General features: G+C 45.4%; 1 protein-coding gene across 2 annotated transcripts; it reads left to right on the forward strand.

The window, feature by feature from the left end:
- Positions 1–642: 642 nt before the first annotated feature.
- Positions 643–15,549, forward strand: PRUNE1 (prune exopolyphosphatase 1). Of its 2 annotated transcripts, XM_070766507.1 has the most exons (8): positions 643–888; positions 4,612–4,716; positions 5,204–5,409; positions 5,640–5,824; positions 6,839–6,997; positions 8,385–8,479; positions 9,961–10,119; positions 14,374–15,549. In XM_070766507.1, exons 1-8 carry the CDS (start codon positions 850–852, stop codon positions 14,824–14,826), a joined length of 1,401 nt encoding a protein of 466 aa, XP_070622608.1. In that variant the 5' UTR covers positions 643–849; the 3' UTR covers positions 14,827–15,549. The 2 variants fall into 2 exon arrangements, with proteins under 2 accessions (XP_070622608.1, XP_070622607.1); XM_070766506.1 differs by lacking the exon at positions 4,612–4,716 and having other exon boundaries at positions 761–888.
- Positions 15,550–16,411: the final 862 nt, after the last annotated feature.

Here is a 16,411-nt window from a genome sequence, read left to right on the forward strand (position 1 = left end):
CCTCTATGGGAAGGGAGGAGGCACCGCAGGAGATGGGGGGGGGTTGGAGGGGGGGGAGAAGAAAAAGAGGGGGGGGAGGAGAGGGAACAAAGGAAGGGAGGGAGGGAGGAAAGAGAAAGAAAAGGAAGGAAGGAACAAACGACGGAAGGAAGGAAAAAGAAAAGAAAAGAACGGAATGGAGGAATGAAGGAGGGGAGGTAGAAAAGAAGGAAGGAAGGAAAAAAGAAAGAAAGAAAAGGAAAGAAGGAAGGAAGGAAGGAAGGGAGATAGAAAAGGAAGGGAGGAAAGAAAAAGAAAAGGAAGGAAGGAAACTCTGTAGCCACCAAGGAAGGAAAATACAAAGACAAATTGGACACAAAGTGGCAGCCAAGAAGGAGGAGATGAGGGGTGTTATGTTGCCGCCCCCCCCTTGCAAGTCTGGGCGCCTGTGGAGGCCCAACCCCCCCCCTTTCCCAGAGTCCAACCCCCCCGTTCAGACGACCGTGCAGGCAGCCCCGAACCCGTGTCACGCGCGCCCTCTTGCTTACCGCCCGCCCTGCAAGGTAGGCCGGGCCGCCTTCTGGCCGCGGTGACGTCACCCGGGAAGCGCGTGTGCCTCGGCCGCGCCCCCTTTTTTTTACGCCAGTGGGGAGGAGGAGGAGGTGGAAGGGCGGTTCCTCCCGCGCCTGCGCAGAGCCTCGTGTGAAGCCGCGCCCTTTCCCCCACGCCCGCGCCGGCCAATCAGGAGCGGCTGTCTCGGCCCCTCCCGCCGCCGGCCGGAAAGAAGGCGGCGTCGACACGTGTCCGGGAGGGGCTGTGTTCACACGTGTGTGCCGGGCGGCGGGGAGGGGCCCGAGGCTGTGCGGAGCCATGGAGAGCTTCCTGGCCGGCTGCAGGGCCGCCCTTCAGGTACCTGGCGCGTCCGGGGAGGACTACCGGCCCCATGGTCCGCTGCCCCGGCCTCTGCTCGCTCCCATCCTCCCCAGCACCCTGGCCAGGCCCCGCCCATTGCTTCCACACGGGCTGGAGGCCACTCCCATCATCCCCACCCACCGCTCCCCAGGGAGGCTGGAATCTTGGTCCCATCCTCCCCAGCCGCTCCTGACACTGTCACCTGCTCCCATCCTCCCCAGCCCCTGCTGGCATCTCCACTGGACCACTCTGACTCCCATCATCCTGCCTCGTTTCTAGGGAGTGCTGGATCCTAGCTCCCATTCTCCCCAGCAGCTCCACTTGGTTAAGAATGATTCCGGCTCCCATCATCCTGCCCACCACTGCCACATGGGCTGGATGATCCGACTCCCATCATCCCCACACACCGCTCCTGAGGAGGCTGGACTCTATCTCCCATCCTCCCCAGCCGCCCCTGACAGCTCCACCTGCTCTGGAGCACTCCGACTCCCATCATCCTGTCCGTCGCTTCTAGGGAGTGCTGGATTCTAGCTCCCACCCTCCCCAGCAGCTCCACTTAGTTAAGAATGATTCCGGCTCCCATCATCCTGCCCACCACTGCCACATGGGCTGGATGACCCGACTCCCATCATCCCCACCCTGCTATCCTGCAGAGGCTGGGCGACTCCAACTCCCATCATGATGTCGCCCCATCTCCTTCCTGGTGGACCACTCAAAGTCCCATGGGAAGGATCTGGCTCCCATCATCCCCTGCCCCTCCCTCTCCTCAGAGATGGGGCCATGGATTCGAATCCTGCCCAGCCTTGTTTTGCCACCCGTCTGCTGGGGATGACTCAGCGTCTCGGGTTGCTAGACCCTGGTGAGTCAGCAGCTTGTGCCCGTCTGCCTGGCGTCCTCTCTGGCACGGAGGCCACGTGGGCTGAGCCACGCCGTGCGGCTCTCTGTCCCTCTTGGAGGCTCCTCTGGACCAGCAGTGTCCAGTGGGCAACTTGAAGGCCAGGGGACTTCAACTCCCAGCATTCCCCTGCTGCCTGGGGGGGGGGGGATGGATTCTGGAAGTTGAGGTCCTCCAGCCTTAAAGTTGCCAGGCTTGGGCCCTTCGGAGACATCCCCCTGGTCCTCACCTCCAGAACATTTCATGCACCTAGTCCTCAAGTTACGACCACACCAGGAAATCCATCGTTAAGCAGCAGTTATTAAGTTGGCTTTTCCAGGTGGGCCTGTTCTGTTCTGCTCTGTATTTTATTCTATTCTATTCTATTCTAATTTCTATTCTATTCTACTTAACTCTATTAAATTCCATTCCAATATCTATTCTGTTCTATTCTAACTGCATTTCTATTCTATTATTCTATTCTGTTCCATTCTATTCTATTGTATTCTGTTTATTGTATTCTATTCTATTCCGTATTTCTGTTCTATTATTCTACTCTATTCCATATTTCTATTCTATTCTACTCTACTCTGTATTCCTGTTCTATTCTATTATTCTGTGCTATTATTCCTATTCTATTCTACTGTATTCCATATTTCTATTCTGTTCTATTCTACCCTACTCTGTATTCCTGTTCTATTCTATTATTCTATTCGGTTCTGTTCTGTTCTATATTTATTCTATTTTGTTTTGTCCTATATTCTATATCCTATCCTACCTCCTATATCTTATCTCCTACATTCTCTTCTATCACTCTTGGGTGCCTCTCCGCCGTTTCTCTTTATCTTTTTAATCCAACACACACACACACCCAAAAATATATATATTCTAATTTCCGGTCAGCCATCTGCCGCTGCCATTAAACCTTGTCCACGTCTCACCTTTTAAGCCTCAGGTGAGCTGAAAGTGGTTTATCGGCTGACGTCTTCCGACATGCTGCCGGGGCTGGGAAACCAGGGTTTGTTTGCCAAGAGGGTGGGGTGGGGGAGTGCTTTACTGAGCTCCCTAACAGCTGGCAAAACAGATTGGAAAAAGGGGCAGGGGGGTCTCCAACCTGGGCAACGTTTAAGACTTGTGGACTACAAGTCCCAAAGTTCCTCAGCCGGCTGGGAGTTGTAGTCCACCAGTCTTAAAAGTTGCCAAAAAGTTGGCCACCCCTGATCTCCAGATGCCTTTTACAAAGCCACAAAAAAACCAACCACCAACATCTGGGCTTTTCATCTCAACCGGGTTAATTCAGAAAAATTGGGAAATTTTTATTCTTCATTTCTTCTCCTTTCTTTCATTTGATTGGCAAGTGGGAGAAAAGAGACGAGAAACTGACAGGTCTGAATAATTCAGACTGAAGTCAAAAGCACGATACTTTTAGAGCTTTCTTTACGGTTATGTTTGGTGTATATGGATGCAATTATTTGCTGCATGATGGAGAAAAAATAATAATAATAATAATAATAATGCAGGTCTAACAAAAAATATTTTTTATAATCATCGCAGTTGACCTTGTACTTCTGAATCATTTTTTTTTGTTCTGATTTTTTAAAAAATGCATATAGTTTTTCCGTAGCAAGTATAGTTTCCATGGAGCAGCAATCATTATTATAAGGTATAGAATAGAATAGAATAGAATAGAATAGAATAGAATTTTCTATTGGCCAAGTGTGACTGGACACACATAGGAAATATACTGGCAACATTAAGAAAACTAACCTACAAAGCAAAAAATAATGCAATAACAAAAGTGCTTCTATATAATTAATAATAATTAATAATAATAATTTATTGGATTTGTATGCCGCCCCTCTCCGCAGACTCGGGGCGGCTAACAACAATAATAAACACAACATGTACAATCCAATAATAAAACAACTAAAAATCCCTATTATAAAACCAAACATACCATGCATAACTTGTAATGGCCTAGGGGGAAGGAATATCTCAACTCCCCCCATGCCTGGCGGGATAAATGAGTCTTGAGTAGTTTACGAAAGACAGGGAGGGCGGGGGCAGTTCTAATCTCCAGGGAGGAGTTGGTTCCAGAGGGCCGGGGCCGCCACAGAGAAGGCTCTTCCCCTGGGGCCCGCCAAACGACATTGTTTAGTCGACGGGACCCGGAGAAGGCCAACTCTATGGGACCTTATTGGTCGCTGGGATTCGTGCGGTAGCAAGCGGTTCCGGAGGTAATCTGGTCCAATGCTATATAAGACACTTTATGTGATAGAGCAAAACTAGAGCCATTCTATTCTATTCTATTCTAAGCATATTTTTGGAATCCGCACATCAAACTCCATAAAACAGACATATTACTTTTGTTGGTTATTTTTTTTGTGTTGACCAGTGGAATGGAACGGAATAGAATAGAATTATTTATTGGCCAAGTGTGATTGGACACACAAGGAATTTGTCTTGGTGCACATGCCCTCATTTTTAATTTTTAAATTTTAATTCTTTAAATTTTTAAGTTCTTCTTAATTTTAAAAAGAGATCATTAATGGGTGCCCTTCAGCTCCTATCTATCCCTTTCTGAAAGTTGGCGTGGCACCCTCTCTGCGGACGCTGACCCAGGCTGACACCGGGTCCCGAATGCAAATTTTCCCCTCGAATTCAAGGTCGGAGATCCGAGCCCCATGCTCTCCGTGGCGCCAAATTACCCTTCCTTTGCTTTGACATCGCTATAAAGTGATGCTACCCCAAACATGCCCTTCCCTGCCCATCAGACGCCAGGGACTGGCACCATGCCACCCTGTAAGCAAAGTCAATGTTGCATCTATTTCTTTGTCCCCTGGCAGGATCACGTCCAGCGCGGGAGGCCAGTTCACGTGGTGCTGGGCAACGAGGCGTGCGATCTGGACTCCATGGTGTCTGCCTTGGTCCTCGCTTACTTCTTGGCAAAGGTCAGCCTTCTTTGGACGGGCCGCTCGGGGTCCTGATCCCGCCGGGACGCCTTGGGCCCACTGCCGCCCACAGGGTTGCCCCCTGCCCCATTTTGCTGACGCGTTTGCGGCATCTCCACCCCTCTGAATTCCGTATCACAGGATTCAAATGGGGGGCCAGGCGGAGATTGGCGTCTGTCTGATATTCCTGGAGGCGTCTTTAATATGGCAAAGGATCTAGTTTTACTGGATAAGTGGTCAAAGCAACGGAAACTGCAGTTCCAGGAGGAAACAAAACCTCTGTCCCTGCCTTCCAGGGACCCACTGGATATTTGGGGTGTTTTGAACCCCAAATAAAGCAACAGATTGCTTATTATGGGCCGCCCCGTCACGGTTAGTGCCATTCTCTTCCGCGAAGGTCCCGTCTTTTTTTAAGAGCCAGGAATGTCAGGTTTGGGGGCGTCATCCTTGTTGGGATCTGCACAATCGTTTTTGTGGCCCCCCACAGACCACCCCGGACTCCACGGCGGCCTTCGTCCCTGTCCTGAACGTCCCGCGAGCTGACTTCCCCCTGCGCACCGAGAGCACCTTCCTCCTGCTCCAGCAACACATCTCCGAGAAGGTCCTCATCTTCCGGGATGAGATCGACCTGGCCGGGCTGCACAAGGCCGGGATCCTCTCCCTCACCCTGGTGGATCACCACGTCCTGCCCAGGTGAGCACTAAGTGGAACCACGTCCCCCACCCGCACACACGAAGGGGAGCAAAAATCAGCCTGTCTGTTGTGCTTCTATCTATCTATCTATCTATCTATCTATCTATCTATCTATCTATCTATCTATCTCCCTATCTATCTATCTATCTATCTATCTATCTATCTATCTATCTATCTATCTATCTATCTATCAGAGTCCTTATTTGCCCCCCTCTGTCTCTCTTCCCCAGCAAGGATGTGGCATTGGAAGCGGCCGTAGTGGAAGTGATGGACCACCGGCCCCTGGAGTGGGAGAGGCCCCCTCCCTGCAGAGTGACGGCTGAGCTGGTGGGCTCCTGTGCCACTTTGGTGACTGAGAGGCTCCTCCAAGCACCGGTGCCCACCTTGGATGGCCAAATAGCTGCGCTGCTCTACGGTGAGGGGCGAGATTCGGTACCCACCCCAAAATGGTGCCCATTGATATTCCTGGAGGCATCTGTTGATAATCCTGGAGACGTCTGTAATATGGCAAAGGATCTAGCTTTACTAGATTAAGTGGTCAAAGCAATGGAAACTGCAGTTGAATGTTTCCAAATGTCAAATGATGCACTTGGGGAAAAGGAATCCTCCATCTGAGTCTTGTATTGGCAGTTCCGGGTTAGCAAAAGCTCCAGAAGGATTTAAGGGTAGTGATTTCTGACAGACTCAAAATGAGTGAACAGTGCAGTCAGGCAGTAGGGAAAGAGTAGGATGCTTGGCTGCATAGCTAGAGGTATCACAAGCAGGAAGAGGGAGATTGTGATCCCCTTATATAGAGCGCTGGTAAGACCACATTTGGAACAATACTGTGTTCAGTTCTGGAGACCTCACCTACAAAAAGATATTGACAAAATTGAACGGGTTCAAAGACGGGCTACAAGAATGGTGGAAGGTCTTAAGCATAAAACGTATCAGGAAAGACTTCATGGACTCAATCTGTAGAGTCTGGAGGACAGAAGGGAAAGGGGGGACATGATCGAAACATTTAAATATGTTAAAGGGTTAAATAAGGTTCAGGAGGGAAGTGTTTGTAATAGGGAAGTGAACCCAAGAACAAGGGGCCACAATCTGAGGTCAGTTGGGGGAAAGATCAGAAGCAACGTGAGAAAATATTATTTTACTGAAAGAGTAGAAGATGCTTGGAACAAACGTCCAGCAGTGGTGGTTGGTCAATCCACAGTGACTGAATTGAAACATGCCTGGAATAAACATAGATCCAACCTAAGATAAAATACAGAAAATAGTATAAGGGCAGACTAGATGGACCAGGAGGTCCTTTTCTGCCCTCAATCTCCAGTGTTTCTCTGTTGGAAATGGCCTAGAAACTCCAGGGAGGGTCGTCCGAATGGGACGGAGGGGGGTGGGCCCTCCTTGAACCCAGGGTTGTGGTGGTTCTTCTTCGCCCCTCCAGGAACCATCTTGCTGGACTGCGTCAACATGGCTGTCGAAGCCGCCAAAGCCACCCCGAGGGATGCCCTATGTGTCTCACAGCTGGAGGCCGCCTTCTCCGAGCTGCAGCCCAGGAACCGTGTCTTCGACGCTCTGCAGAGGGCCAAGTTCGACGTCTCAGGTAGGTGGGTGGGGGCGAGGGTCCAGGAGAGGCGTTTCTTTAAAAAAAGACACCCTCCTCTCCCAGGCCAGGGTCATCTGCAAGCCAAGATGGCAGGATGTGGGGTTTCGTATCCTGGCCTGTTTGGGAGGCAGGACGAGGGGTGGGAGTCTATCTATCTATCAATCTGAATCCTTCGGCATTGGGCGGCATAGAACTGAAATTAAATAATAAATAAATATCTGTCTATATATATCATCTATCTATTTACCTATCTATTTATTTGTCTATTTACCTATCTATTTATATATCTACCTACCTACCTACCTACCTACCTATTTTTCTATTTATTTATCTGTCTACCTGTCTATCCTCTATCTATTGATCCGTCCATCCATCCATCCATCCATCTATCTACCTTATCTATCTATCAACCTACCTACCTACCTATTTTTCTATTTATTTATCTGTCTAACTGTCTATCCTCTATCTATCTATCTATCTATCTATCTATCTATCTATCTATCTATCTATCTATCTACCTACCTACCTACCTACCTACTTACTTACTTATTTATTTATTTATTTATTATTTAGATTTGTATGCCGCCCCTCTCCGCAGACTCGGGGCGGCTCACAACAAGACACAACAAATCGTAACAAATCCAAATAAATTTAAATATTTAAAAAGTTTAAAAGAATCCCAATATACTAACACACACACTTACAAACATACCATGCATAAATTGTACATGCCCGGGGGAGATGTTTCAGTTCCCCCATGCCTGACAGCAAAGGTGGGTTTTAAGGAGTTTACGGAAGGCAGGGAGAGTAGGGGCAGTTCTAATCTCTTGGGGGAGTTGGTTCCAGAGAGTCGGGGCCGCCACAGAGAAGGCTCTTCCCCTGGGGCCCGCCAACCGACATTGTTTAGTTGACGGGACCCGGAGAAGGCCCACTCTGTGGTACCTAATCGGTTGCTGGGATTCATGCGGCAGAAGGCGGTCTTGGAGATATTCTGGTCTACCTACCTATTTTTCCATTTATTTATATGTCTACCTGTCTATCTATCTATTGATCGATCCATCTGTCCGTCCGTCCACCCACCCACCTACCTACCTACCTACCTATTTTTCTTTTTTTCTATTTATTTATCTGTCTACCTATCTATCTACCCTTCTTTAGTGGACTCACCACGGCTTACAAAATAAAAAGCACACAGAAGACACAACATGTAAGACACCCAAACGTCATCCATCAGGCTTTCATTCTATGCTGCTGATTTCCCTAAAAATTAAGGGGTACGAGAGAGAAATGCCGAGGGGGGGGGTGCCCTGGGGCCTGAACTCTCTCTTGAAAGGAATGCCAGGTGACTCCCCCACCTTCACATTTGGGACCCTCCCTCCCATAGGCCTCACCACCGAGCAGATGCTTCGCAAGGACCTCAAAAGCCTGACCAGAAAGAAAGCCACTGTGGCCATCAGCGCCCTATACACGAGCCTCCAGGTGAGTCGGAGCCTGCAGAGGTAACAGGTGTCCTCTTCGTTCAACCGTATTGGAGCCCAAGAGACCCTTGGTCAGGGTCCCCTTTTAACGGTCTCTCTTGGAACCGTTGCTGAGCAGGTGTTTCCATCGGCATTGGCGGAACCTTGTTGACTCCCGCTAAACCAGCATTGTCCAACTTTGGCAACTTTTCGGACTTGTGGGCTTTAACTCCCAGTTTTCCCCTGGGGGCTTAAAAGTTTGGTGCGGTGGGCTCGGGCGATGAGGGTCGCCGGGAAAGCAATGCACCCCGTTTTAATTTCCTTCAACCATTATTTATTGAGCACCATGAACCATCATTGTAGCTTGAATCATCGTTAAATTGATATACGGTAGTAAATTTGACTGTAAATTGTTGCTTGTATCCTCAGATTTTTATTAACATTGATTGTTTCTTAATTGCTTATTTGACCCCTGTGCCAATCATTAAGTGTTACACCACATGATTCTTGATAAATGTATATTTTCTTTTATGTACGCTGAGAGCATCTGCACCAAAGACAAATTCTCTTGTTCCAATTTTTCCAAAATTACCCAATTACTAATACATACATAATGTATCTCTTAATTTTCTATCCAATCCTAAAACTTCCCCCCAATTTTATAATAATCCGAGTCTTCTTTATCTTTGAGTTTCAAAGCCAATCTATTCATCTCTGCACAATCCGTAATTTTTCTCAAAACTTCCCTTTCTGTTGGTATCCGATTCAATTTCCAACGTTGTGCATATACAATCCTAGCTGCTGTAACTACATGTATAATTGTATGTTTTGTTTTTATATATATTGGGGTTTCTTGTTTTTTAGACTTTTTAAATGTATTATTGTTATTTTAGATTCAAACTATTAGATTTGTCATTATATGTTGTTTTTATCAATGCTGTAAGCCACCCCAAGTCTACGGAGAGGGGCGGCATACAAATCTAAATAATAATAATAATAATAATAATAATAATAATAATAATAATAATAATAATAATAATAATAAAATATGTCTCTTCTTTATCAAAATTATCTGGTAAAATACCCAGAAGGTTTATCTCGGGTTTAAGATCAATAGTCTTTCTTAAGATCTTCCGAACCCAGTGTTGAATTCGTGTCCAAAATTTACCTGCTTCCGGACACGTCCACCACCTGTGATAGGACAAGCCAGGTAACTCGCTGCATTTCCAAGAGTTCATCGACAACTGTCCTTCTGTCCATTCTGTAGATTCTCCATAAACTGCACACAAATGTTGGGGAGTGTTCCCAGCCGTTTCTTTCTCCGCCGTGAGAAATTCAAAATGGCATTTGGCGACGCCATTTTGAAACGCGGCTGAAGCTACGCGATCTGTCGGAAGAAAGGCAGAATTGACGCCAGTGCACTCCTGGACCATTCAAATGATGCGTATCTAAAGTCTCGCGTGCGTACCAACCCTCGTATTTGAAATCTCCTTTTTTCCTCAGGATTTCCTGCACCGCCCTGGGCTCGAACAGGAGCTGGACGCCTTCTGTCACCAAAAGGGCTTCGACCTCCTGATCGCCATGGCCATCTCTTTCGGGGACCACAAGAAGCCGTTCCGGCAGCTGGCGGTATACAGCCAACATGCTGAATTTCAAGAGGCGGTGAGTTCCTTCAAGGCCCGGAGTTTGCCTTTCCCCGTGCTGCTTCTGCTGGCTCCGTCCTCGTAAAAAGCTATTTTAAGGCAAATATTTTCAGCGCTTTCTCACACATGTCCACTGAGAACATCTGCACCAAGACAAGTTCCTTGTGTGTCCAATCACACTTGGCCAATAAAGAATTCTATTCTATTCTAATTTCTACTCTATTCTTATTCCTTATTCTCTTCTTCTTTATTCTCTTCTTATTCTTTGTTCTTATTCTCTTCTTATTCTTTTTCCCATTCTATTCCCGATTCTAGTCTTTCTTTCATTCATTCTATTCTATCCCCATTCTGTTCTATTCAATTCTTATTCTTTTTCTATTCCTCATTGTATTCCCTATTTTTTTTTCTTTCTTTCTTTCTTTCTTTCTTTCTTTCTTTCTTTCTTTCTTTCTTTCTTTCTATTCTTATTCTTATTCTATTCCTCATTATATTCCCTTTTCTTTCTTTCTTTCTTTCTTTCTTTCTTTCTTTCTTTCTTTCTTTCTCTCTCTCTCTCTCTCTATTCTATTCTATTTTATTCCATTCTATTCGCATTCAGGAAGGGTTCCTTTGCGCAGCTGACCTGCAGACCTCGCCTCCTTCTGCCCCCGACCCCTGGGTTTTATTTCGGAACGATTCCTCCCCCCCCACCCTCCCTGGTGCCCCCTCTTGCTGATATTTCCCCCAGATTTGAGACTCAACCCGTCTCCTCCAGAAAGCCCAGGGCAAAAAAACAAACAAACCCCAGGCAGCATCCATCCCCTCTCGGGGAAAGGAGCCTGTTTTGGCAGGTTGCGTGTTGCTCCTGTCAATCATTAACCCCAGCCAAAGGTCCCTGCGATTTGCCGGCTAGCCGAACAAGGCAGGAGGGGAGGGGGCCGGCCGGAGAGCTCAGGCAGGATCCTCTTCGCCTTCGCCAAACAGCCGCGGCTCCAGCTGGGAGGTAAGCAAAGCCTTTGGGCGGGAGGGGTGGGGGGGTTCTTTTGTATCCCCCCCCCTTTGCCACACCCACACAACAACCCCCCCCCCACCTCTCCCCTTCTGTTCTCCCCTAATGGGAACCCGGTAATTAAAAGTGCCTGATTTTTGCAAACGGCGAAGACGGATTTCAGGAGCGAGGAGATGGATGGAGGGGAATCCATTTTAATCAGCCGCTGAGTTGTCCGGACGGTTTCTTTGCATGATCCACTCCGTTCGCGCGAGGGAGTCTGCCAGGCAGGGAGTCACAGCCTTTGTCGCTTTTTTAATTGTCGGGTTTTTTTTCATCGCTCCGTAACGATGACGAAAATGTTCAGGCTGGAATCAATCATCAGTCCTTATTGTCAAGGGCGAGGCTCCCAATCTGGGTTTGGCGAAAGGCAGAACATCCCATTTCCAAATCCATTATTATTATTATTATTATTATTATTATTATTATTATTATTATTATTATTATTAATCTGGGTTTGGTGAAAGGCTCAGCATCCCATTTCCAAATCCATTATTATTATTATTATTATTATTATTATTATTATTATTAATCTGGGTTTGGTGAAAGGCTCAGCATCCCATTTCCAAATCCATTATTATTATTATTATTATTATTATTATTATTATTATTATTAATCTGGGTTTGGTGAAAGGCTCAGCATCCCATTTCCAAATCCATTAGTATTAGTATTATCATTATTATTAGTAGTAGTATTGTTTTATTAGTATTAGTATTATCATTAGTAGTAGTATTACTGTTATTAGTATTATCATTAGTATTATTATTAATCTGGGTTTGGTGAAAGGTTAAACATCCCATTTCCAAATCCATTATTATTATTATTGTTATTATTGTTTTATTAGTATTAGTATTATTAGTATTATTATTATTATTAGTAGGATTAGTATTAGTATTATTATTATTAGTAGTAGTAGTATTGTTTTATTAGTATTAGTATTATCATTAGTAGTAGTATTACTGTTATTAGTATTATCATTAGTATTATTATTAATCTGGGTTTGGTGAAAAGCTCAACATCCCATTTCCAAATCCATTATTATTAGTATTATTGTTGTTTTTTTGTTGTTTTTTTGTTGTTTTATTAGTAGTAGTAGTAGTAGTAATAGTAGTAGTAGTATTATTACTAGTATTAGTATTATTATTAATCTGGGTTTGGTGAAAGGTTAAACATCCCATTTCCAAATCCATTATTATTAGTATTAGTATTATTAGTAGGAGTAGGATTAGTATTATTACTATTATTAGCAGTAGTATTATTAATCTGGGTTTGGTGAAAGGCTCAACATCCCATTTCCAAATCCATTATTATTAGTATTAGTATTATCAGTATTATTATCATTTCTTTTTAAAGAGAGCTTTCACCGGTTCCGACATCCTACAATTAAGCTTCCCCCCCCCAGCTCACCCACAAACAGCCCCTCTGCCCCCCAACCTCTAGGTTTATTTTGGAATAATTTTCCTACTGACTTGGATTTGTGATTAATTTCCCCCCCCAAGATGTTAAACTAACAACTTTCCAAAGCTTTCTGGAGTTTTGTCCTGGTTTTTTTGTCCTCCTGTTTGAAACCAGGATTATTTTTTTGTTATTTCCCTCTTCACTTATAGAAACACAGAAGACTGACAGCAAAAAAAGGACCCCCTGGTCCATCTAGTCTGCCCTTATATACTATTTCCTGTATATTTTATCTTATTTACATTTTAACCCGTGTTGCCAAAGCAGGATAAATAATTGAAGATCGCCACCCTGCTTGACAAAACATTAGCTAATGCAAGTTTAAACCCCAGGGAGGAGGCTGACTCAAAAGTCACGATGCTTCCAAAAGAAAATTTATTTTTTAAGCCCGGCTGGTCTTCTCTTTTTGCAGAAACAACGGAGACTTTGTTGGGACTCCTCTTAAACGTTCAGGGGTGAATTTATAGTGTGAAGTTTGCATTTTGCACACGCCCGAAGGGTTTTCCAATATATCGGATGCGGGAATCTGAGCCCCCCCCACCCCCGGACACCAATATTTAATTCACTTACCACCAAATAAATTCACCCTGCGATTTTAGGATCTGTTGGTTCGACAGTTTTTCTTTATTTTTTTTCTCCAACCTACAGTAAAAACAACACAAGCAGTAAAAAAAAAACTCACAGAATCGGCGCCTAAAATAATTATAAATGATATTTCTTTGTTACATTAAACATTCAAGCCCCCCTACATACCTATCTACCTACCTACCTACCTACCTATCCATCTATCTTTATATCTATCTACCTACCTACCTACCTACCCATCCATCCATCTATCTACCTCCCTCCCTATCTTTTTTCCATTTATCTATCTACCTACCTACCTACCTATCTATATCTACCTACCTACCTACCCATCCACCTACCTACCTGCCTACCTATCTTTTTTCCATTTATCTATCTACCTACCTACCTATCTATATCTACCTACCTACCTACCCATCCACCTACCTACCTGCCTACCTATCTTTTTTCCATTTATCTACCTACCTACCTACCTACCTATCTATCTATCTATCTATCCATCTATATCTACCTACCTACCTACCTACCCATCCACCCACCTACCTACCTACCTACCTATCTTTTTTCGATTTATCTATCTATCTACCTACCTATCTATCTATATCTACCCACCTACCTACCCACCCATCTACCTACCTACCTATCTTTTTTCCATTTATCTATCACCTACCTATCCATCTATCTTTATATCTATCTATCTACCTACCTACACATCTATCCACCTACCTACCTACCCATCCATCCATCCACCTACCTACCTACCTACCTACCTACCTACCTTTTTTCTATTTATCTAATCTATCTATCTAATCTATCTATCTATCTATCTATCTATCTATCTATCTATCTATCTATCTATCTATCTATCTATTAAAATTTAAATCATCACGTAGCTGCTCCGAGTCCACAAGCGGTATACAAATCTAATAAATTATTATTAAATGATTATTATCCCTTCAAAAGGAATTAAGAAAATTATTATTGACGACACAAAACACAAGATACAAATAAACAGGGGGGGAAAAACCCCGTAACCAACAAGTGGTTGGGCAGCTCCTGAAAAACGCAACTTGAACGCGGCACCGGAAGATTCCCACAGATACCTGCAGGAGCTTCGGGGGGTTCGGGGGAGAAATGTGGGTGTCCCCCCCCCATGTTCCGAGAGCTTTCGGATGTTCATGTCTGCTGGCTTCTGTCTTTCCCAGGTGTGCCAAGCCTTGGAGCGCTGTAGCAACCCGTCACTCGGCCTGACCCGTCTGGAGACCCCCTACTCCACCGTCCGGGCCTATCAGCAGGGCAACTCCGGCGCCTCCCGCAAGAAAGTCCTGCCCATCGTCCGAGAATTCCTCCACCAGTGGGCCGGGCCTAGTTCTAGCACCATGCAGCCGGCACTGACCAGTTGTGTCCCGCCGACCAGGGTGGACCCCCAAGGCGCCGATCCCAGCGGGGCGGCCAAGGAGACCCCGAAACCCCCCCGCCTGGGCGAGGAGGCAGCCGAGGAAGAGGGCCCCTTGCCTCCCACCCCCATGAACAGCCTGGTGGACGAGTGCCCCCTCCACCAGGGGCTCCCTGATGTTCCGCCCGAGGTCATCTTCGAGAGGGTCAACCGCATCGCCATCGATCGCTCGTCGGGACGCCGCAACAGCCCAGAAAAGTGACCATTCAAAACCACAGCGGAACCTCAGCGAGTGGCGGTCAATGGCCGTTTTTCAATTAATTGTAGGACATCGACTACAATTAAAATCCCCATTGCAAAGAATAGAAAGGAAGGGGGGGGCTGCTGAAGTCGGCATTCACAGCCATTAATTTTTTGGGGGGTGGGTGAGATTAAACTGACCGACCGCAAAATTGCAGAATTCTGTTTCTCGGGGAGGTTCCGGGGGGGGGGGGGGGGAGTGTAGCTTTCCAACACCCCAAATATTTTTATTTTTCTGATGCAATATTCTTTATTCTTTCCGTCTCAATCGTTCCCAAAATGGATTTGCCTGGCACAGGTAAATTTATTTCCTTGGTGCTCGTTGACACCTTCTCGGTCCCACCTCGAAATGTTCCAGGGCTGCATTTATAATATTTAATTTTTTTTTTTTGCAAAACAAAAAAAGTGTTAAAATTTCTCACCCTTTTGCATGTACAAAATGTAAAATGTGTTTCTTTTGCAGCCGGAGCCTGTCGCGTTTTCGGCTGTGCCGAATCCTGTAAAATCGCGGTCTCCAAATCTGGGAACTTTGAAGACTTTGGGGGACTTGTTGTGGGAATTCTGGGAGTTGAAGCCCCCAAGTCTTTAAACGTTGCCAAGCTTGGGGACCCCCCCATGCTGTACCAACACCAGATTTGGGCCACTTCTCCAATAGTGAATAATAAAAACACAAATTTCCTTCAAACATTTTCCTATGAATGTGTGAACGGGCCTGTTTTTTTTAAATACTTCTGCAGGGTTTACAGCTGTTTTGCCACTCAGCCGGGAGGTGTTGACCACAAATGTGGCGGTTTATAATAATAGTACTATTAAATTAAATAATTAAATTAATTATATTTTATTACGCTAATAAAATTATATTTTATTACGGTGGCTACTAAGGGGTCTCTAACTGGGGGCTTTTGGACAAAAGAGCAAAATGAAATAAAGCACAGCTGCCTGGGGAATTCTGGGAGTTGAAGTTCTTAAAGTGGCCATGGTTGAAGTCCATGGTTAAAGTGGCCGTGGTTGATGTCCACAGTTCTTAAAGTGGCCATGGTTGGATTAAAATGGCCATGGTTGAAATCCATGGTTCTTAAAGTTGTCATGAAGTCCCTAGTTCTTACAGTGGCCATGGTTGAACTTAAAATGGCCATGGTTGAAATCCACAGTTCTTAAAGTAGCCACCGTTGGATTAAAATGGCCATGGTTGAAATCCATGGTTCTTAAAGTTGTCATGAAGTCCCTAGTTTTTACAGTGGCCATGGTTGAACTTCAAATGGCCATGGTTGAAATCCACAGTTCTTAAAGTGGCCATGGTTGGACTTAAAAAGGCCATGGTTAAAGTCCATGGTTCTTAAAGTTGTCATGAAGTCCCTGGTTTTTACAGTGGCCATGGTTGAACTTCAAATGGCCATGGTTGAAATTCACAGTTCTTAAAGTAGCCACCGTTGGATTAAAATGGCCATGGTTGAAATCCACAGTTCTTAAAGTGGCCATGGTTGGACTTAAAAAGGCCATGGTTGAAATCCATGGTTCTTAAAGTTGTCATGAAGTCCCTAGTTCTT

This window comes from Erythrolamprus reginae, chromosome 13, assembly GCF_031021105.1.
Source record: "Erythrolamprus reginae isolate rEryReg1 chromosome 13, rEryReg1.hap1, whole genome shotgun sequence".
Taxonomy (NCBI): domain Eukaryota; kingdom Metazoa; phylum Chordata; class Lepidosauria; order Squamata; family Dipsadidae; genus Erythrolamprus; species Erythrolamprus reginae.